This window comes from Dermacentor variabilis, chromosome 7 (assembly GCF_050947875.1).
Source record: "Dermacentor variabilis isolate Ectoservices chromosome 7, ASM5094787v1, whole genome shotgun sequence".
Taxonomy (NCBI): Eukaryota; Metazoa; Arthropoda; class Arachnida; order Ixodida; family Ixodidae; genus Dermacentor; species Dermacentor variabilis.
The window spans coordinates 52603521-52627174 of NC_134574.1; the positions used below are offsets into that span (position 1 = coordinate 52603521).

General features: G+C 48.2%; 1 protein-coding gene across 1 annotated transcript in view; it reads right to left on the reverse strand.

Moving 5' to 3' along the window:
- Positions 1 to 1703: 1703 nt before the first annotated feature.
- LOC142587430 (epoxide hydrolase 3-like) overlaps positions 1704 to 23654 on the reverse strand; it is a 59183-nt gene continuing 37232 nt past the window's right edge. The window contains exon 4 of the mRNA XM_075698444.1: positions 1704 to 2221. Coding sequence (XP_075554559.1) covers positions 1899 to 2221 — 323 coding nt within the window. The 3' untranslated portion in view covers positions 1704 to 1898. The remainder of the gene's footprint in view (positions 2222 to 23654) is intronic.

Genomic DNA, 23654 nt, shown 5'->3' on the forward strand with positions numbered 1-23654 from the left:
GAGCGCTTCATTATGGTGTGGCCGATGAGTTCCTGCTAGCGGTGAGACTTTCATTTAACCTTTATCAGATGCGTTTGAGTATGTGGTTCAAATGTTCATTTATATATATTTATTTAGCCAACAATTGGTTGGTGAAACCGTGCAAGAAACGGGCTAGGGTTGTCTTCATGCAAAGAAGCTGCCATCAATGTAGCGAGCATAGATTTGAGGTTTCATGGGAAACTTCTCGCCATGGAGCGGGGGTTTACTACGCGGCGAAGTCACAACACTCCCATCGAAATTAATTCGTAGTATTTACAGCGACACAAGAACATGAGGGAATAATGGAATGAAGGGCCATCACCGGCCTGATAGGTCGGAGAGTTCTCCGATAGCGCAAAAGAGTCTGTCTCCGTGCTGCTTTGCTTCAATTTCAAGTAGTGACATCAACGGGCATGGTGTCCATTGAAAACATTTACAGTTATCTCCTGCGGTTCGCGCCAACTTACTAAGCAAGGTGTATTCCGAGTTAGTTAACCTCCGAAAATATCCCAATGTCTGAAATAAAGCTAAGTAAACCCTGATATTTTGCCTACAACCTGGGTGCCTTCGATTAGTGTCCGCATTCAACGAGTCAAAGAATTAGTGGTAGCGGAGCAGCGGTAATGACCGCAATAAAAGAAAGCTTGATCTACCTTTCATACGGTGTAAAGTCTGGACAAGCTATAAACAAGGTAAGGTATAGTACGCTGAACTAAGGCAAGGTATGAAGCTAGAAGCATAAAGTCTTGGCATATACTTAAAGCCCTTCTCAAGCTGGGTGCTACTACCTGCCGGTTACGGTGGTTAACGGTCCAAAAGATAAAATGAAAACTTCAGGGTTCTGGCACGGCCGCCCGATCAAAACACAAAAAGCTCAGCCCGCCAATGCGAGAGACGACGTAACACGCTTGGAATACCGCGATGCCGCTGTGGTGCCAGGAGTCCAAGACAGCGGTCAATTATGTTTGCAGAAGTTCGGGGTTTCATAGCGTATGCTCGCTGGTTCTTGCCCTTTCGTATTAACCTCTGGCGGCGTTCATACCACAGTGTCATCATGCGTGGCTAACGAAAGTGCTGGAACAGTGATGCTGGTACCTAAATGTAGTGACAGTTCGTTTTACAGCACATACCTTAGCGCCATTAAAGGTGCTCGAAAACATTATGCACGCGCTTTTGCGGTTTCCTGGCATAGCTGGGCTACGCATCCTGCTTTAATGTGGAGAAGATGGAGGATATATCAGGTTTTATGGGCCATCAAACATTGACCTGTGTAGGGTAATTGGGGTTCATGTGAAATATGTAACGCTCCTATCGTTGTAGTTCTTTCTTGCCACAAATTAGTGTCATATTTCAGAACTTTGAATATTAGATCAATTTGTCAGCATTAGAGGCTTAAATAGGTGCAGTTTACACAATTTTGATATTGTTGTTTAGTGCGCAGTGACAAAGCTGTAGACTTGATGCTTCAGTGTGTTTTAATCGACTGGCCGTGTTTGTGGTAGGGGAAGCGCTAGCGCCGACGAGCCATCAAACTTATGCATGCATGACGCAAGCCAGAGTGACCTTACAAAATGTTAAAGGTGTTACTTTATATCTGTTACGGCTTGTGAAGCCTTTTCGCTTTTCAGATTCAGCCGGATCACAAAACGAAGTCATGTTGAGAAAATTGTTTGCCAGCACGTTTATTTTCACGTCGCATAAATGTCCTGTGCGTTGGCGGGACAAACAGCAGTAACACTGCGATGCCAACGCATGTTCGCAGCTCCAGATGTGCTTTGCTATGCTGGGGATTACGTCACGAACGGTCCAAAGCGTTAGATCGAGGACAAAGCCCTCGTTTCAAATGATAACATTCTCTGGTCAGGCTGTTGTTTCCGTCACAGCGATGACCGGCAGCGTCTGAGTCCAGTTTTTCCGACCGTGTCGACCGGGGTGCTTGCGGCTAAGAACGTTGCAATGGCCTCGTTGACGACCGGCGCGTTTTCCTGGTGAGGCCAGTGGCCACATTCACGCAAGAAGCGCACAAGCGCTTCAGGCGAATGGCGCCTGCTCAGTTCAGCCACTTGCGGCGTCAGGTACGGGTCTCGGGAACCCCAGAGTACGAGCGTGGGGACGTCAAGGCGGCGGTACCGCGTGTTCCTCAGCTGCCGCTCCTTGCAGAAGGTAGCACGGTAGTAGTTGACTGCCGCCGTCACAGCACCTGCGCTTTCGTCGAACACAGGCGACATTTCGTCACTGGTGCATTCGGTGTCCGTTGTATCTTACTGAAGTCGTGGTAACGAGATAAGAACGAGTGTTTTCTTGTTGGCACTTGACTACCCGCGCCTTTGATGCTCTAAATTTCATTCGGTATAACGGAACTCAGCTTTCTTTTCGCAATTTCTAGCGCAGAACCGGGTCAACGAAATTGGCCAGACAGAAGACTGAGCTCTTGAATTTAAGCTCGTGCGCAGCATTTTCTGTTTGAGCACAAGCGGTGACACCGCAATGCGCCAAAAAGAACCTTCAAAATTGTGGAGCGCCGCGTTGTTGCAGAATAGCGGAACGAAACGCTGCAACCTTGGGATATTCGTAGCAGGAAACTGGTCAATAAAACCTCGCATGCCATACTTCACGATATCAAAGCTATAGACGTCGATGCCCTTCTTATGGATTGAGCCAGAGAAACCAGGAAAATCAGGGCGCCGCGTTTTTCATCGCAACCCAAGATCACGTACTGTGTGAGCTAGGGGCCTGGGGTTTAAAGGTTGTTACACATCCACTGGACATGGTCATGTGCGGCGCTGAGTCAAACATTCTCAGTGCTTGGTTTGAATTCGCGCGCAGAAATATCCCAGAACGTGGAGAAAGCGAAAACCGTGACCGTAGCTCAACTGGTGGAGCACCGCATGCGTCATGCGCAGGTTACGGGTTCGACTCCTACTAGTGGCAAAGCGTCTTTTCTTCCACTTTCATTTCTGTTCCTTCTTTTTTTGTATGTGTGTGTGTGGGTGCGTGTTTGAATATTAAGGTTACTGCAAAATTTGACTTGATCTATAATAAACTTTGCAATTAAAAAAATAACGGTTAATGTTTCCTATTCTTTCCACGGGTGCACTGCCTGTTGTCTTCGTGTGATCGATAATAAATAAAACGAGCTTTTTGGTATTCCTAATCATGGGCAAGGAAAAAAAATGGCCAGGCTTAGCTTGGTTAAGCCAAGAATGCGTTGCATATTGCGCGGTCAGGTGGTGGCTGCGGCCGCGCGCAAACGCGCGAGTTGGGGCTCAGCTTTTCCTCCGTGACGTCACGCGCCGGCGCAGCGCCCCTAGCGGGAGGAGCGGGAGTCAGGTGGTGGCTGCGGCCGCGCGCGACCGCGCTAGTTGGGGCCCAGCTTTTCCTCCGGCTGTCGTGACGTCACGTCACGTGGTTGCGCTAAAGGTCAATGGTGGCTGCCCGGCCGCGCCCAAGGGCTGAACTGAGTGATTGCAATATGCAACGCATAATAAACGGCTACTACTCGCACTCATACTTGTGCGTACTCACGCTCGTCGGCACTCACTCGCATACGTCCGCGCACACTGGCCCACAGTCACTCACGTCCGTTCAATACCACCGGCGTTCGCTCGTATACTCTCACGTGCACTCACTCTCTTCGTCAAACACTAGATCTCTATCTAACAAGTCACGCCTTTGCAGTGAGCGTGGAGTGAGTTAGCATACTCCTGAGTAAATGCCGATATTCTCCGGACTCTTCTCGCTCGTTACAATAAGCTCGGAAATGTCCTGTCAGGAGTATGTAGTGGTGTTGACGTCAGTTCCAGCCCATGCAGCAAAATAATCACTGGCCAGAATGCTTATGAGCTAAAACGTGAAGGAAAGCTTTCATTTACATGGCGAAGACTGTGTTTTACAGCGGTAAACACAGAAGAAAAACAGGATCACCTAATCGGCTGCTCTTTTCGTCTACGCTATGCGTCGCAACAGCCTTTCCTTCGCAAATGTACAGTATGTCTGTGCCTTTCGTCGTGAATGTTCAGTACGAGAGACTGCTCGCGAGCACAAGTTCTCGCGTCGGTGCAGTTCCATTCTATGTTCGTTCGTCATTACTTTCAGTTAGCAACTACCTTTACCAAGGAGCTTGATCTTGACAAAAAGCTCATTTACACACTCATCATTTGCACGCACTCACGCACAGCCATACTTCGTTTTAAGAACTTGAACATGGCTTGAGCCAAGTTCATGTTATTTTCTTATTCTTGCTCTGTACCACACTGCTCCCTCTGCATATAATAGGACAACTCGTCGCTTGAGTGATTAAAACAGCCCCTTTTATTTTGAAAGTCTCAAGAGTCGACATATTTTCTTCTCCCTGCTCCACTACTTCCGCAGGCAGTGCGCACTTCTTGAACTTTCTGAGAGAAAAAAAAATCATTGGGAGGCATAAGATGTGCAAAAAAAAACTTCAGTGATAAACGAAGTATCTGCAAGATAGCCTCCTAGGGAGTCGCTTGTGGCTCTCTTGTGTGCTGCGCTGCTCAGGCAGCACACACTCTTTAGTTAAAGTCAAGTTAAAGTCTTTTTTGTGTGTGTGCAATATGCCTGCCTTTTAGCGCGATATGCTCACATGATGTGGCACAAAGCCATGATCATCGCAAGCGTTGTGAGACAAATTCCTAGCGTTAGCGTTGTTTCCCACAGTGCGTAGGATCTGCGCAATTGTTCTTTTTTTTTTTTTACTGCCATGTATACCTGGCTTCGAGAACGCGTACTGGAGCACGGAGCTTTCCTGTGCGCCGTCACCGCTGTTGCACAGGCTCGTCAGTTTGGCGAAGTCGTCCATGGTCAGCCATGCCTCCGGTATGCGGGGACACTGGTAGGCGACCATGTAGCTACAGATAAAAAAAAATTGTGATTCAGTGTTTTCAAGGCCATCAAAGTTATGTATTGTTTCCGGAAATACGGCGCAAACTTATGAAACTATTGATTTTTTGGACCCGTGGCATAAAATTTCACTTGCCTTAGCCTAGACGCCATAATTATAAAGTGAATTGATTATGGATATACATCTCTTATAAGTGACGCGCTGTATCACGGAAAGAGTTGATTTTTTTTTTGTTTCGAGTAAATATGGCGGTTAAGACTGAGTGGAAGGCTCTCCCATTCAAGAAAGAACGTTAATTGGAAACAGTAGCAAAGAGAACTCGCCGACCTTCTCATAATAATGATATTAATTGACCAAATAATGCCCCTATTCAATTACCTTTCGTTTCCTCTTCTTGCCAAAGTGGCCTATCACATAGCTTTTGTTAACAGGGGGTTCGCTTACATTCAACGCCAAGTTTCAAGGGTTAGTTTGTTTGTTTGTTTATTTGTTTTTTGTCACTAGTCGAACATTCACAAATAAGTTGCATGTCCGTATGGAGACTACGTACTGAAATGAGTATGCCTCGGGTGCAAACTAGAAAAGACACGGAATACTGTGTAATACTGAGACAAAAGTTGTTTCAAAGCAGACTAAATATACACCAATGGCGAGCAGTCGATAAACTTCTTGCCCTCTCAAAAAAACTATGTTGACCCAGTTAAAATAATTAGCGCTATATACCACATGTGCAAACATGGCTGCCACCGATTTTACCCGGCTAAAGCAGACAAAATAATAAATTAAAACTGCCTAAGGATCAACAAATCGTTTTGCAGATCGAGGCATATATTCTCCCTGCGTAAACAAAAATTCCGAATAGAATCAGAAATAATAAATAAATGTCAAATATAGCAAGCATGCACATAAAGTAAAATGATAGAAAGTTGGGCGAGTTGGTACGGTAACATGATCTTGGATTGTAGCACGAAGTTACACGGACACAGACTAGAAGCAGACAGGACGAGCGCTCTCAACGAAATTTTTAGTAAAACGAAGAATAGATATATATATATATATATATATATATATATATATATATATATATATATATATATATATATATATATATATATATATATATATATATATGTGTGTGTATGTATGTGTGTGTGTGTGTGTGTGTGTGCCTTCGTTTTAATGAAAATTTAGTTGAGAGTTAGCATTCGTCCTGCCTGCTTCTAGTCTGTTGCCGTGTCACTTCTCGCTACAATCCAAGATCACACACATAAACACTCACGTCACAAAATTAGTATTTATCAAAAGCTTCGTAGCCACTGCTACAATCTGTCCTTCAGCCGTATACCGACCTCTCTACAGAAATGACGTTGTTTGTAAGCTCCGCAGATGGAGACGTACGATGATTCGGACATTTCTGACCTTTGATTGCTTTCAACAGATAATGTCACTCAAAGGGTGACTTCGAAACTTTCGACAAAGTGTTTACATACCATGAACAGCATACGTCACCGTACCATAGACAGTTTCGGCGCATTGCGTGCATCATGGTACAAAATAAGGAAGGGGGGGGGGGGGACGCAGCCGTCATCACTGCGCATTAAGCGTATAGGATTGGTGCTATCATTAAATTTTCAATCACCATTCACGAAGTAGCTGGCAGAGATCTCGCTGACTATGCATAACCTGATCGTGTCGCTCCTTCTTTTATACGCCCTGTTAAAGCAGAGCTTTGGCCGTCGTTCTTGAGAACGCTCTCTTCAGAGAAACTGGCCATAAATGTCAGTGACCATGCAGCCAAGGTTCAAGACAGTACATATCACAATTAACGAGCAGGATGAGTTAGCTTACATTCATGTTAAGTCGTAGCGCAATACACGTCGGAAAAGCCTGTTTTCCTAGCCTTCCATTTGCTGCGCGCTTGGCTTGTGCTCAGTCCCGTAGTTGCAACAGGGGAGAAGCACTCTAGGAACAGGGTACCAAGTAGACATAATGGCAAGATGCCATAGAATATAACCTCAAAATTACATAAAAATTGGCATTTTGCAACCTTGAAAGTGATAACAAGGTTTAGCGTTAACCTAAAGGCGTCTCAGAGCACTAACGTGATGTGAGTATATATATATATATATTGTCGCGGTGCAACGCGGACAGAACACAGGAAGACGTTCTTCGCGAACAACCGGACAATCTGTTCAAAAACAAACAGAGCAGAGACACGTCTTCTTCGTCATCACCTAATCTCTCTCTGACCCACTAGGCGGAGTCCGTTAGTGCCCCCATCGTCGTCGTCGTCTCCATAGAATACAAGCGTCATTTGTCCCTCCCTAAGAGAGCATCGTCCCGATGCTAGACAAGAAATGTCAGTTGCCGAAGTAAAGGCCGCTAGCATAGTTATTCGCTCACATACGGCTTCATGCGGACAACGTGCGCAAGTTCAGGATGGTGTGTGCGGCGCCGCGTACAGTTCGGATTATCGGGAACGACCTCGTAGGTGACATCACTGAGTCGCCGCAATACCCGATATGGTCCGAAGTATCGCCTTAACAGTTTCTCGGAGAGGCCTCGTTTCCGTACGGGTGTCCAAACCCATACTCTGTCGCCGACTTCATAGGTAACTATTCTACGGTGAAGATCGTAGCGGTCTGCGTCGTAGTCTTGCTGCTGGCAGATCCGCAAGCGCGCTAGCTGCCGAGCTTCTTCTGCGCGTTGCGTAAACACATCGGCGTCCGTATCAGCGTCGTCAAAGTCGTGTGGAAGCATCGCATCCAGCATCGTTCGTACTTCTCGTCCGTGAACAAGGGTGAACGGAGTCATGCGCGTCGTCTCTTGTTTCGCCGTGTTATATGCAAAGGTGATATACGGTAGGATGTCGTGCCAATTTTTATGTTCGACATCCACGTACATTGATAGCATGTCTTTAATGGTTTTGTTTAGGCGCTCTGTTAACCCATTGGTTTGTGGATGGTAGGCGGTTGACTTTCGATGGGCCGTTCCACTTAGTAGCAAGAGGTGATCTAAAAGTGCAGCCGTAAATGCGGTTCCTCGGTCTGTTATTACGACGGTTGGTGCGCCGTGTCGCAACACCACATGCTCAATGAAAAAGCGCGCTACCTCGGCTGCTGTGCTGCTCTGGATTGCCTTTGTTTCAGCGTAACGTGTGAGATAGTCGGTTGCGACGATAACAAAGCGATTCCCGGCAGTAGAAGTAGGAAGTGGGCCCAAAATATCCATTCCGATTTGATCAAATGGTCTTCGAGGTACCTGGACGGGTTGTAATAGGCCGGCTGGTATCGTCGGAGGCGACTTGCGCCTCTGGCAGTAGAGGCAAGTGCGAACGTGATGTTTCATGGTGGTGGTAAGTCTCGGCCAGTAGTACCTCTGCTGCACTCTGGCCAGCGTTCTCGTGTAGCCTAAGTGACCAGAAGTCACCTCGATGTGACAGGCTTCAAGTACTTACGTACGAAGAGCTGCAGGAAGGACGAGCAGATAGGGGGACCCGGTCGAAGAAAAGTTTTTTTTTGTAAAGGACCTTAGCCCGTAAACAAAACGACAACAGTCCTCTTGCGAAAATTCTAGGTGGTTTCGCAGATCTTCCCTCCAAGTAATTGATTAGTTCAAGTAAGTCAGGGTCGTTCCGTTGTTGTTGCGCGATGGCGGATCTGTCCATAACACAAAGAAATGCTGAGTCTTCTTCTTCGGGCGGAACAGGTGAATCTATCGGCGATCGAGACAAGCAGTCAGCATCCGTATGTCGTTTCCCCGACTTGTACGTTACAGTCATGTCAAACTCTTGCAGCCTTAGGCTCCAACGCGCCAGTCGTCCAGAAGGATCTTTAAGGTTTGTCAACCAACATAGTGAATGGTGGTCGCTGATAACTGTGAAGTGGCGGCCATACAAATATGGGCGAAATTTCATAACCGCCCATACCACGGCGAGGCATTCTTTCTCAGTTGTGGAGTAATTAGCCTCTGTACGTGAGAGTCTTCTACTTGCATAGGCAAGCACTCTTTCTGTATAGTCTTGCCGCTGCACAAGAACAGCTCCCAAGCCAACATTGCTGGCATCAGTGTGGAGCAATGTAGGAGCGGTCTCATCAAAGTGAGCAAGCACGGGAGGTGTCTGGAGACGTTGCCGGAAGTCGTTGAATGCACCTTGCTCTTCGTCGCCCCATACAAAAGCAACGTCGTCTCTCGTCAGGCGAGGTAACGGCGACGCAATGCGCGCAATGTCTGCAATAAACCGCCGGTAATAGGCACAGAGGCCGAGGAAGCACCTGACAGATCGGATGGTAAGGGAAACTGCGCGACGGCTGCAATTTTTTCAGGATCCGGCCGGACACCTGCGTGGGTGACGACGTGACCGAGAAACTGCAGTTCCGCGAAGCCAAAGTGGCACTTCTGCGGCTTCAGGGTGAGGCCGGCGGACCGTATGGACTGCAGAACCGCTTCAAGCCGTTCGAGGTGTTCTTCAAACGTTGCGGAGAACACGATGATGTCGTCGAGATACACTAAGCAGGTTTTCCACTTCAGACCGGAAAGTACAGTATCCATGAGGTGTTGGAACGTAGCAGGGGCAGAACACAAGCCGAAAGGCAAGACTTTAAATTCGTATAGGCCGTCTGGCGTCACTAAAGCAGTTTTTTCACGACCTCTCGGGTCTACTTCGATTTGCCAATATCCACTTTTTAAGTCCATTGAAGAGAAGTAACGTGCCTGTCGAAGCCTGTCGAGTGAATCATCTATACGGGGAAGTGGGTATACGTCTTTCTTTGTCACCTTATTTAGCTTTCGGTAGTCCACACAGAAACGCAAGCTGCCGTCTTGCCGTCTTTTTTCTTGACCAGAACTACAGGAGATGCCCAGGGACTCGTTGATGATTGGATCACGTCATCTTCAAGCATTTTTGTCACTTCTTGTTGTATGGCTTCACGTTCTCTAGGAGCCACACGATATGGATTTTGATGAATTGGTCTTGCCGTATCCTCTGTAATTATTCGGTGCTTTGTTAGAGGGTTCCGACCGACGCTGGACGTCGACGCAAAGCAGTTGTTGAACTTGGCCAATAGCGTAAGAAGGCGCTCTCGTTCGTGCTGCGACAAAGCAGTGCTAACGTCAAGTACAGGAGCTGGGTCTTGCATAGGTGCTTCTTCGAGTAGTGAACAGCAACCACGAACATCCGCAACGGCGTCAAAATAAGCCACAGCCGTGCCCTTGGGAAGGTGCCGTCGCTCTGTGATAAAATTCATTAGCAACAGGTTTGTGCGCCCGTCGGTGACATTCACTATTCCTCGTGCGACCGAGATACCGTGAGTAAACAACAACGTGGTTATTTGGTCGGCAACTCCTTCGCAACGAAACGGTATGTCACATGCTACCGAAACAAGGGCATATGATCGAGGGGGGATGGCGGCGTCGTCTTCTGTTAGATGAAATGAGTTGTGTTGCGGCAATAAGCAATGGGCTAAACCGGCGCTCTCATAAAACGTCACCATGCAGTCCGGGATGTTAATTACGGCGCCATATTCTTTTAGGAAGTCCATTCGAATAATCAAATCTTTGCAGCATACAGCAAGGATGATGAAAGCGGCCACAAAAGAAGAATCCCCGATGTTAACTCTAGTAGTACATCCTCCAGTAGGCATCAGTAATTGGCCGCCTGCCGTCCTTATGCAAGGTCCCGTCCATGGCGTCTTTACTTTCTTCAGGCGGAAGACGAGTTCCTGACTCATTATAGACAAGTCAGCACCAGTGTCGACTAACGCTGTCACCGGCTGCCCATCCACGAAAACATCAATGTCGGCGCTCACAATTTCTTCAGTGTTTATCGGCTTCACGTCGTTCTGCAGCGAGAATGTTGGGGGCTTTTTAGTGTCTTGCGGCGGGCCTGCAACCTTGCCCCCAGAGGTCGCCGCCTTCAGTTTCCCCGACGGGGGCTGGGCGACCTTCGTCCTCGGAGCTCCGCGAAAGTACGTCCAGTAGATGAAGCCATCTGACGTGGAGGGGTTGGAGAGCGCGACCGACGGCCGAAATCGGACCGATCATAGGGCACGGATTCGTCATTCGGGTGCGCTATTGGGGGTCCCTGAAAAGCAGCGCCGTCGCGGTGTAGCATGGCGTCTTCATTTGCACGTCGACCATAGGACCACGGACGAAGAGGTCGAAATGATGTCTCACGATGCCAGCAATGACGCGAAGTATGGCCGGCGCCTCCGCAGTGAAAACAGAGTGGGCGCCTATCGACAGTGCGCCACACGTCGGTTCTCCGAAGTTGCGGCCGTCGTGTAGCGTCGTTTTGCGGCGGTGACCAAGACGCGGCGAACGACGGCTGGCGGTATGACTGAAGCGGCGTAACGGCTGCGCGCTTCGAAGCCTCCTCTTGTGGCGGCGACCAAGGAGTGGCTGTCGCAGGTTGGTGGTACGGCGATGTGGTTGCAGCCGGTGGTGGACATCGGACAGCGGCGGCGTAACTCTGGGGTCGCTGGTGGTCTTGAAGATCGGTTACGGGGAACGCCTGCTGAATTTCGTCACGCACCACTCCGGCGATTGACGCGACGGGTCTATCTAGTGTCGGTGTCAGGATCTTTTGAATTTCCTCTCTGATGAGCTCTCTGACCAACTCACGCAAGGAGTTCTGATACTCGGCAGTCACTGCGGCGGCATTGATTGTAGTGCTGGCGGACAGTCGATCGTATTGCCTGCGTCTTTGATGAAGGGCCCGCTCAATAGCCGTAGCCTCTTTTATAAACTCAGCGACAGTGACTGGTGGATTGCGCACAAGCCCAGCGAACAACTGCTCTTTTACACTACGCATGAGGTAGCGCAACTTCCTATCTTCGGTCATGTTCGGGTCGGCTCTACGAAAGAGGCGGGCCATGTCTTCGGCGAACATTGTGACCGACTCATTAGGTTGTTGCACGCGTAGCTCCATCATTTTCTGGGCGCGGTCGCGTCGGTCGGCACTCGCAAAATTTTCCGTGATCCTCTGCCGAAAGTCATGCCAGCTCGTGAGGCTACCATCGCGGTTCTCGAACCAAGTACGGCCACTGTGGTCAAGGGCGAAATAGACGCAGGAGAGCTTTTGCTGCTCAGTCCACTGATTAATCTGTGCGACGCGTTCATACTTGTCCAGGCAGTCTTCAATGTCCTCGAAGATTGCACCGCGATAGCGATCGGGAACCAACGGATGCAGAACGGTTACCTCTTGTGGAGTGGGAAACAGACTGGTATTGGGTGCTTGTGGTGGACTGGTTTCGGCCATTGCGAGATGTGTGCAGCTCCTGGAGAGAGGTGGTTGAAGAGCGGAGAACTCCGGGGCAAGGCCTAGCAGTCGACGGCTAAAGCGATGCACGGGTGTCGTAATTGGTGACAGTGCGTCCGGGCTAGATGGACGACTCCCAGACGGACTCCGACGCATCAGACGCGGTCAGTACCCCGCACCTCCACCAGTGTCGCGGTACAACGCGGACAGAACACAGGAAGACGTTCTTCGCGAACAACCAGACAATCTGTTCAAAAACAAACAGAGCAGAGACACGTCTTCTTCGTCATCACCTAATCTCGCTCTGACCCACTAGACGGAGTCCGTTAGTGCTCCCATCGTCATCGTCGTCTGCATAGAATACACGCATCAATATATGTGTGTATATATATATATATATATATATATATATATATATATATATATTGTAACAGGCGTGTTCGTCTCGGCGACGTGGGCACGGTGTCTGGAAAAGGAAGGATTGGTCCCGCAGGGGATGGCAGTCTACCTCAGTGACTGTGTCTGAAGGACACGATGGAGCGGTTTGTCCAATGCGGGAGTGGTCTCGGGAATAGATACCACAAGGGAGAGCTGGCGGGCCACTTCCTCGCGGATGTACTGCTGAATTTGTGGCAGCAGGGCGGAATATTCAGCTGCAGTACTTGCGGTTTCCAAGGCTGAAATTTTCGCGAATTGCATAGTGGTACGACGCTGGAAATGCGCTCCTTACGCAGCGCATCAAAACTTTGGCACAGTTCGGTTACTTGGGTGATGGTCTGAGTGTTCTTGGCTAGCAGCATATGGAAGGCATCGCTGTCAATGCCTTTCAGAATGTTCCTTATTTTCTCGGTTTCCGCCATTGAAGCACTCACCCGCATAGAGAGGTCCATAACGTCTTCAAGATAGCTTGTGAATATGTCACCATTTTGTTGAGCTCGGCCACACAAGCGGGATTCAGCGCGAAGCTTACGCACGGCTAGCCGACCGAAGAACGAAGTGAGGGTTTCCTTGAAAACCGTCCAGGTCGTAAAATCAGCTTGGGGATTGTTAAACCATAAGCTGTCCACATCAGTCCGGCAAAAGATGACGTGGGTCAGCTTGGTAGCGTCATCCCACTTATAATGAGCGCTACAGCGTGCATACTCGGCCAGCCAGTCTTCGACATCGCGATCTTCAGTACAGCTGAATAACGGAGGGTCACGCTTACGAACCACAGCAGCACACATGGCGGCGTCCGGAAAAGGGCCACCAACACAAGGCAGCGACAGCCCGAAATACCGACAGAGCGAGACACACACGGACCTCAACATCTTCCTCCGTGGTGGCACAGAACTGGCGCCGAAGCGTTCCGTTCCGGAAAATGACATAAAAAGCAATTGTTTAGCTGAACTTCATAGAAAACTATTTTCAATGGCTACTCTTGCTTGCTTTCATCCAGTCCGTGATGGGCCTTTGGCGCTTATGTGCAAATCGGTGAGCAATCACAAACGATGTCGTCTCACCTAATAACCTTAAATATCCTTCTGTGCCTTCGTGCTGCAAGAAAAAGCTCACTAGGGAGTTCAAGCAGGCATCTGCCGCCTCACAGGTCATCGGTGCAGGCTCCGAGCTAGCGCAAGTACGAAGGAGCGCTCTGAGCGCACGGCAAAGCAGCGCAACCTAGAGAAAAGTCAAGATGAAGTTGAACGAAGTGAGGAAGGAGAAACTAGGCGAAGCGGCGCGGAGGAGGAAGGTAGGCGCGTGCTCTGGGTTGAATTGCTCTAGCATTTGCTACAGGTTTTGTTTGCGATACGGACGTATACCGTATTTGCCTCGTGATAACATAGACAGCGCGAACGTCACTTGGCTCGCTGCTGCTTCCGCGATTCCTCACGCCAGCGTTTTGACAGCAAGTGTCCGCGGCCATTGAGTGTGATGTGTTCATATTTGCCTGTGCGCACTGACACCATGTTTGTCAATTAGTAAACAATTGAAAAAGGCGTTCTACTCATGCGGATGCTGCGTAGGGTGCGTCCGCGCGAGCCCTGTTTTGAATACCATCTCCGATGTGGACAGTCCAGGCGCGACGAGGGCCGATAGCTTCGTGTGCGCTATAGCACTCATATGGTTACTACAGGCAGAGTCCTTCCATTTTTTTTTCTGGTCACGAAACTGCCGCCTCAGTTTCATATAGAGCCAGCGCCCGCCGCTAGAGGCGCAACCGTGCATGAGAGGGCATGCGAACGCCGCTACCGCTGTGGTTGGGTGTGGGGCAGCCTCGGTATTCTAGCTTTCTCAACTTCCTCAACCGTCGCTTTAGTTTCACGTAACTATTTTTAACATTGAATATGCTTAAAAAACTGCCTGAGCGCGTCTTCTGCCATGATATGAGCGCCCGGGACGAAAAAACAAGCCAGCTCATAACATGAAGCTTGCGGCGGTCTCAGACCAAAAAAAAAATATATATATATATATATATATATATATATATATATATATATATATATATATATATATATGGGATTTTAAGAGTCAGAACCGCGATACGATTACGAGGCACGCCGTAGTGGGGGACTCATGATTAATTTTGACCACCTGGAAACCTTTAAAATGCACCTAAATTTTAAAAAACGGGTCTTTTACAATTAGCCTCCGTCGAAATGCGTCCGCTGTGCACGGCCGGGCGGTCTCGGTCCAGATTTCTTCATCATCGCCGTTCGCCTCAAAAGTTCGGTGGGCTCAGCTTTTTATTATTTGCCAGAGATTAAACACCGCGCATTCGCAACAAAGCGCCAGTGGTCCCACTTATCACCAGATGCAAACATATGGGCTGTTGCACCCCCGCTTACCCGTAAGCAAGCGCATAGCGCCAGATTGTTCGTCGAGCACAGCTGTTCACTTTCTGTTAAGCTGTGGCAGAGAAGGACTCTGACTGTGGGCAATACCTTATAAGGAGATCAGAAGAATGAAAGTGTTATTGCAAAGGGCTGCTACCGTAGAGTACTTAATGACAAAGAAAAGGAAATTGAGCTGCTCCATTCGCTTAAGATTTCTCTGCAAAGCGATGCCATTTCTGAATGAGATTTAGGTAGGATTAATGCAAGACAAACTTCGCTACTGAATGTCTTCGGTGCGGCTTTTAGCAATCGATTAAGGCGAACGTCGTGTTAGGACCTGCACAATTGAAACTAGCTGTATTGTAATTAGGCAATTGCCTTAGCAAGCAGTCGTTTAGAAGCGTCAGTAAGCCTACCACTTATTCACGCTGCTCGTGGTTTCGACGCAGAAACGACGTGACTAGGTATTTTGGTTTTTAATGCGCAACTATTTACAATATGTTAAAATACTGTAATCACCGGTCCTGATATTCTTATTATGGTCGAAAAATGAAAAAAAAAATAAACTTTATAATTCAATTAAGAAAAGAAATAAAACGTGTTGGTGCAGAACAACATACAAGCACGATCATCACGATCACGTTCAAACGTTAGAGATATGCATTGGGGGGCAGGAAGCAAACACCAGCAAACGAATGGCAATAAATACAGAATGCATAATCGATTGTTTCTATAAGCAAGAAAATGTAAAGCATAAGCATTTCATAACACATGGCAAAACAACTCTCAAACGAACACAAGTAGCCACATCACAAGTACAGCAATTTTTTTAAATGACTTGTTAGATATACCACCATTCTACTTCAGCTGTTACTTGTAACACGTGTTCGGCATCGTTGTCCCACCCCGCCACTTCAACTAGACAGCCCAGCACTCGAAAAATAGCGCAGCACTTGCACAGAACGCACCTGATCACTCAGCTCGCCTCGCACTGCGCACGCGGTTCGGTACGCGAACGACGCCCTCTGTGGCACAGTGGCGCCGCGTCGCGGCACCTTTGGGCAGCATATGAACCTCTCCCATAGCGTGACGGCGGAGTTTCGTGACCAGAAAAAGATGGAAGGACTCTGCTACAGGTCAGCCGCGTTCACCAAGTGAAACGTCACTGTCTCTTTTTCTTTCCTTCTTTCGTTTTCACCTCTGTCCAGGGGCAATGGTCACCGCAGGCCTGCAGTAGGGCGCTTTGATGTACGTGCACCCTAGTCTGCAGGATGGGCAGCGGTGGCCGCAGGGCCGGGTTAAGAAAAATGGGGGCCCTGGGCTAATGCGCATGCAGGCCCCCTTTCCCTATACTGACCCCCCTCTCTGTCGCCTGCTACGCTACTGGAAATACGCCATGTTTCATTTTAATTCCGCCAAATTAAAAAGAACGAAGTGCGATCAACGGGACTATTATTATTGTTATTATTATAAGGAAAACAACAAAACTTGCTTAAAACGCGTGCTGTTGTAAACACCAACACATATGTTCACTTTGTGATTAATCTGCATTCCGTTTTCAGCAAAAGCAAGGCTTTAAGGAAAAGTTTAGTGCACTCAAGACGAACAAGAACGTAGAGAAGACAGCATAGCTCAGGTGTCAAATTTTCTGGAGCTAGGCTTTGTTTGCATCACTAAGTTTAATCCCGTGAGGAGATGCATGGTTGTATCCAAAACATTCTTTATTAAAATTCAAGCATCAGACTGTAGTAATTGTTATACACGTTACTCTATAAATATGCAATAGATATATACAATACTTAAGGCAATACAAACACCAATAAAATGCACTAGGGTACAGATGAAAATTACCAACTGTAATTACAAAGCGTTATTTGAAGGTATTTTCGTTAAAGGTAAGACAAGCAAGGACTACGCCAAATAAACGTGGCACTATAAAGAAACAAAAATACAGTTCTTTATAAGCACGCTAAATATCACAAGAAGAACAACCAAGACACGAACAACGAAGATTTGCATATCTTGAATTACACTGCTCCGCGTTTCATTGGCAACGTGGAGGCTGGGAGGCTACACAACGAACTTATTGGAACTATTCATGTATAGCGCAAACAGTCCTCTTTTAAAATCGCATCTTTCGCGCCTTCGCTTTGGCGAAATCAGATATAGTCTGTTCGAAGGATAGACGCGGAGGAGGTCACTTTCAATGGACATGATAGCAAGCGAGTTCACCTTGTCGTCAAGGAGGCTCAAACGAAGGCGATTTTTTATCAGCGACAACTTGGAAAACGATCGTTCCGTCTCACAGTTTGCCACGGATATGCTTAAGCACATTCGCGAAGCGATAGAAAGGTTCGGAAACACATCAATAAGCTTTCTTTCGTGCAGCAACTTCATTATTCTCAGGGGACTAGTGTCCTGGCATACGGAGTTGTGCAGAACGTTCACAAACTGAACGATTTCAGCGGAAAATGCTGGCTCTAAATCATTTTTATAGGTTTTCACCAACTTCTCAGCCTGCTGTGCCAGAGAGGCCTCGTTCCCAACTTCTGTCAGCAATATTAAGAATCCGAGCCTTTCGCAGAGTTCAGTGTAGGCAGGCTTTCGCACTCGCAAAGCAGAGCCTAGACTGTCAAGTACAACATTGTACGTCTCTACGACAAACTTTTTTCAACCTTGTAGCACACTATCGCTTTTTCCGTCCGAGTGCTTACTCAAAACGATGCGTTTGCCCTCATCCTGATAACATTGACTGGCACTTAGCGTGCGTGCTCTCTCTTCGAAGATATCAAAGAGAGGTCGCGAAGAATTGACAAAGCCTTCTAGAGAGCTCAGCAGGTCGACAGCAGGTGAAATGTCTAGGCCTGGTTTCTGAAGTGCTACGCTCGTTTTGTCAAGCGCTCCAAGATTTCACTCCAGAAAATCGCCATGAATGCAGTCTTTAGTTTTGCCATTTTCTTGAAGAGAGAGTGCGGTTCGTTCCTAGTGTCACCATTTTCTTCCTCGTTCTTTGATATAGCTTCAAGAAAACACAAGACTGCACTGAAATTTTTCAGAATGGCCTTACATGATTCAGCGTGTCTTGACTTCAGAGAGACTTTTCAAAGTAAGCTGCTGGCCAGTTCCGCTCATGCTGTCCAAAAGATACCTCCATCGCTTAGGTGAGGCAGCAAAGGACACATACAGTCTCTGAATTACAGAGAAACATTTGACTCCCTCAAAGCAACTGTCAACGCTACACGCGCCAGCTAAGTTCAGTGAATGACCAGCACACGGGACGTAGACTGCCGATTCGTTCAGGTGTTTGATTTGAGCTTGCAGACTTTTGTATTTTCCTGACATATTACTCGCATTATCATAAGCTTGGCCCCTACAATCATCAAGTGAGATGCCATTGGACGTCAAGAGGGACATCACGGTATCGAAAAGATACAAGCCGGTATGCGATTTAATTGGAACAAATCCAAAAAAGAGTTAGTACATTTTCCCATTTAATTTCATTTCATTTATTGATACTGTGAATCCCATCAGGGATTGTAACAGGAAGGGCTGTATGTGATACATAGGAACATGGTAAAAGGTGTTAAATACTAAATCTTATACAATAAAAATTTTGGGCATATAACAATTTGATTACGTGATTATACAAGAGAATAACTAGAACGAAGAGCATATGACAATAATTGCAGTTGCAGAAACCAGTTACAGGGTCAGTATTGAGGTAATAACAGTCACGCAACGATCAAGGTTACAATAATGCCAACAAGAAAATAAATGTATTGCATCATTGCCGTAATTATAGTCAAGCACAAACAACGTTAAGATAACAAGGCAACAAGGAACTACGTAAATAATGAAAAGAATAATTGCTGCAATGCGCATAGTTGATCCGCAATCAGGGTACCAAACGTATCTAAGGATGAGCTGTCAGTGATACCTGTGTTAAGATTATTCCATTCGCGTGTCGCCCTTGGAAAAAATGAGTATTTGAAAATATCAGTGCGAAATGAAAATTCGCTTAATGTGTGTGTGACTTTATGACGAGTTAATCTATTCGAGGACGTTGATATGTATTTCATAATAGGAAGTTTAAGTTGATCGTATATTAACTGATACATGATTCTTAGTCTAGCAAGCTTGGCTCTGTTATCCATGGTTAGAAGTTCTGCCCGTTTCAGTAATGCTGTTGGTGAGTCTGTGATGGAGTGTTTAATATATATGTATCTCAGCGCTTTTCGCTGTACCCCTTCAAGTTTTTAATCAGCTTGTTAGTAAACGGGAACCAAACGGTGTTGGCGTACTCTAGAACAGGTCTTATAAGTGTTTTATATGCGAGTAACTTTGTTTCAGATGGCGCTAGTTTAAGGCGTCTGTTAATGCAGAATAGCTGTCTTATTGCGGTTGATGTGATATTGTTAACGTGAGAATCCCACCTGAAGTCAGATGTTAGTGTCACACCAAGGTACTTATGCTCATGAACAGAGGAATGTTGTTAAGGGTGTACTGGAAGGCTGATGTATGTTTTTTTTCTGGTTATAGATAATAGAACGGACTTTTTAGATTGATATCCATCTGCCAGTCCTTGCACCACTGGGAAACTGCTGTTATGGCGTTATTTAAAGTTCTATGATCATCAAGGTAGTTAATTTCCTGGAAAAGAAGGCAGTCATCTGCAAAATGTTTCATATTCTGTGAAGCAAATGCTGGTAAGTCATTAATAAAGATTAAGAATAATATTGGGGCTAAGACACTTCCTTGGGGTACTCCTGATGTAAAGTTAGTTGTCGCGGACCTCTCGTTGTTAATTTCAACAAATTGTTTGCGATTACTAAGATAGTTCTTAATCCAATCAAGGATAAGGCCGCTTCCCGGAGTTAATTCTAGTTTTGCCAGAAGTTTAGTGTGCGACACCACGGTCAAATGCCTTCAACAAGTCTAAAAATATGAGGTCTATTTGTTTCTGGTTATCAATGCTCTTGGATATGTCATGTGTTAATTCAATTATTTGCGTAATAGTAGAAAAGCCTTTACGAAAGCCGTGCTGACAAGGGGTTAAGATATCATTTACTTCTAGATAAGCATTTGCGTGTTTTAAAATAATATGTTCTAATAACTTGCATACTGTGCTGGTTAATGATACTGACACGTTTACTTATCTTTATCTGGCCACCACGTTTCGCCGCCTAACAAATGTAATCGCACTTAGGGACGCGCCTGCATGTATCCGAAGTTTCTGGAAAGTTATCGATGCTTCTATCCGCTGTCTGTTGTCGCCCAAACTTATGTTATCTGATTTCATCACCTGACGCGAATGGTGTAGAACTTTGTGTAAGGCACGCGGGTCCGAAGGATTAGTCTGCAACATTCGACGACTGCTCTATAAAAGCCGACGCGCTTGACCCGCTGATCAGATTTCCGACGATCGCCGACCGTGTTCGCCGCTATCGTTGTGCTATAAGTGTAGCCTGTTTTTGTGGGCACAGGTTCGCCCAATAAAGGCTAGTTTTGTATTCCACCGTATTGCTGCTTTCTTCACCATCACTACCACGTGACATCTGGTGGAGGTGCTTGTGTGTTGATGTACCGAACGCCCCCGCAAAGCCGCAATCCAAGCCCGAAGCCCGAGGATAGAACCAACATCGCCCAAGACCAGCGTGCTAGCCGCAGACTGCAAGGACTGCCCCCAAGGCACGGACTTCTACCTGAGACGACAAAGAAGATCGTGGTCAAGACAACCCCAATGGCTGCCCCTGCGTCCCCCGTTATCCTACAACAACCTCGGCACCCACCAACCTTCCATGGAGCAGCGACTGAAGACCCGGAATCATGGCTGGAGACCTACGAACGAATCGCGACATTCAACAACTGGGACTCCGACGACAAGCTGCGGCATGTCTACTTCGCCTTAGACGACGCCGCCAGAACTTGGTTTGAGAACAGGGAATCGACCTTGACAACGTGGGACCTGTTCCGTAGCGGCTTCCTGCGCACCTTTACAAGCGTCGTGCGCAAGCAAAGGGCTGAAGCTATGCTGGACACCCGAGTGCAGCTACCAAACGAGAACGTTGCCCTCTTTATGGAAGAAATGAGCCATTTGTTCCGCCACGCCGACCCGGATATGGCCGAGGAGAAGAAAGTCCGCCTACTGATGCGTGGTGTAAAGGAAGAACTTTTCGCCGGAATGGTAACAAGCCCACCGAAGACCGTCGAAGAGTTTCTTCGTGAGGCGATGAACATTGAGAAGACATTCGAGATCCGAAACCGGCAATTCGATCGCCTCACGAACCCTACAAACTACTCCGGGGTTCAATCACTGGCTACCGACGATCTACGCGAGACTATCAGAGCGGTCGTACAGGAGGAGCTGCAGAAGTTCTACCCAAGGACCCAGTCCCAAGTGGATCCAATCGCTGAAATCGTCAAAGAAGAGGTTCAGCGATCGCTTGGAGTCCCTGAGGTGCAACCACGATCACCGCAACCTCAGCCGGAAGCGATGACCTACGCCGCCGTCGCCCGCCGACAGGGTCCCCCTCCGCGACAACGCCAGGGCCCTGTAACGCCGCAATTCCGTCGTCCACCGCCGCCGCCGCCAGCACGCCCACCCGTCGCCCAGCGCAGCTACGCGAGGAAGACGGACATTTGGCGAGCGCCCGACCACCGCCCGCTCTGCTACCACTGCGGCGAAGCAGGCCATGTGTACCGCCGATGCCCATACCGCGACCTGGGATTGCGAGGGTTCGTCGTCGATGCACCGCGCCCTCGGGAAGGTGAACGCCCTCGTAACGTCGCCGACTACCTCGCCGCTACTCAGTGGAGCCCTCGACGACCGTCCCGTTCGCCGTCACCAGGCCGCTACCTGTCGCCGCAGCGCCGACCATACACTGGCCCAGCCCGGGGCCGGTCAGCGAGCCCATATCCGGAAAACTAAACGCAGCAACCGATGTAGGTGCGGTTGCTCTTCGTCGAACTGACGAAGATCCTCCGCCGCCGACGAAGACGACGAAGAAACCATCTCGACGACATAATAACGACACGCCGCCGTCCCGACGAAGTCACGAAACCAAGACTACACCGACGAAAGACGACTTGACAACGCGAAGTTCCAGCTTCAGTTCAACACGACGCAGCCGTGATCCGACGCCAAGGCCTAATTGCAATGCCAGACAATGAACCACCGACCTCGACGTGCTTCTCGACGGCCACGCAGTCGCCGCTTTAGTGGACACAGGAGCCGATTACTCCGCCATGAATGGACCCATCGCCGCGCAGTTGAAGAAAGTTAAAACTGCATGGGAAGGCCCTCAAATTCGGACCACTGGAGGACACATCATCACGCCGACTGGAATCTGCACGGCAAGAATAACCATTCATGACCGGACTTACCCTGCCACCTTCGTTATCCTCCAACAGTGTTCACGAGACGTCATTCTCGGTATGGACTTCCTGGACCAACACGGCGCAGTCATCAACCTGAAGTCGACGTCGATAACGCTGTCGGAGGATAAAGCGATGCCACCGGAGAGCCCTCGTAGTCACCACGCCTTGATTGTGCTCGAAGATCAAGTGAGCATCCCGCCTCGCTCCAGCATTGTTATTTCGGTCGGCTCCGAAACACCCGCTGATGTAGAAGGCGTCATCGAAGGCGACCAACGTCTACTGCTAGACCGTGAAATTTGCGTCGCCAGAGGGATCGCTCGACTGCATGGAGAGAAAACCTAAGTGTTGTTGACAAACTTCAGCCGGGAGCTCAAGCACATCAACCAGAGCACGACGATCGCCTACATCGAGAAAATTCTGGAAACCAGTAACGCGTTTGTCCTCTCGGATTCCGCCTCATCTACCCCGACGACCATGGTTCCCGAACCAGACTACGACATTAATCCAAGTCTCCCCGTGATTAAGCGACAGCAGCTGAGAAGTCTTCTCCGACGATACAGAGGCTCCTTTTCGACGTCATCGAGGATTCGACAAACACCAGTCACCAAGCATCGCATAATCACCGAGGAGTGCGCTCGACCACTCCGCCAGAGCCCTTACCGAGTTTCGCCGCGAGAACGTAAAGCTATAAGAGAACACGTCGACGCAATGCTGCGCGACGACATCATCCAGCCGTAGAAAAGCCCGTGGGCATCCCCTGTTGTCCTGGTGAAGAAAAGGACGGAACCCTACGTTTCTGCGTCGATAATCGTCGTCTGAACAAGATCACGAAGAAGGACGTATACCCTCTCCCACGGATAGACGACGCATTGTATCGGCTCTGCAACGCTAAATACTTCTCGTCGATGGACCTGAAGTCTGGCTATTGGCAAATAGAAGTCGACGAACGAGATCGCGAAAAGACCGCCTTCATCACCCCAAACGGCCTCTACGATTTCAAGGTTATGCCATTTGGACTGTGCTCGGCGCCTCCAACGTTCCAACGCGTGATGAACACGGTTTTAGCAGGATTGAAGTGGCACACCTGTCTTGTTTACTTGGATGACGTCGTTGTCTTCGCCGGAAATTTCGACGATCACCTTAGACGGCTTGCAACAGTACCAGAGGCCATTAAGTCATCAGGGCTTACTCTGAAGCCAGAAAAGTGCCGCTTCGCTTACGATGAGCTTCTTTTCCTAGGCCTCGTCATCAGGAAGTCTGGAGTCCCTCCCGACCCGCAGAAGAAAGCTGCCATCGCAAAGTTCCCGCAGCTCATCGA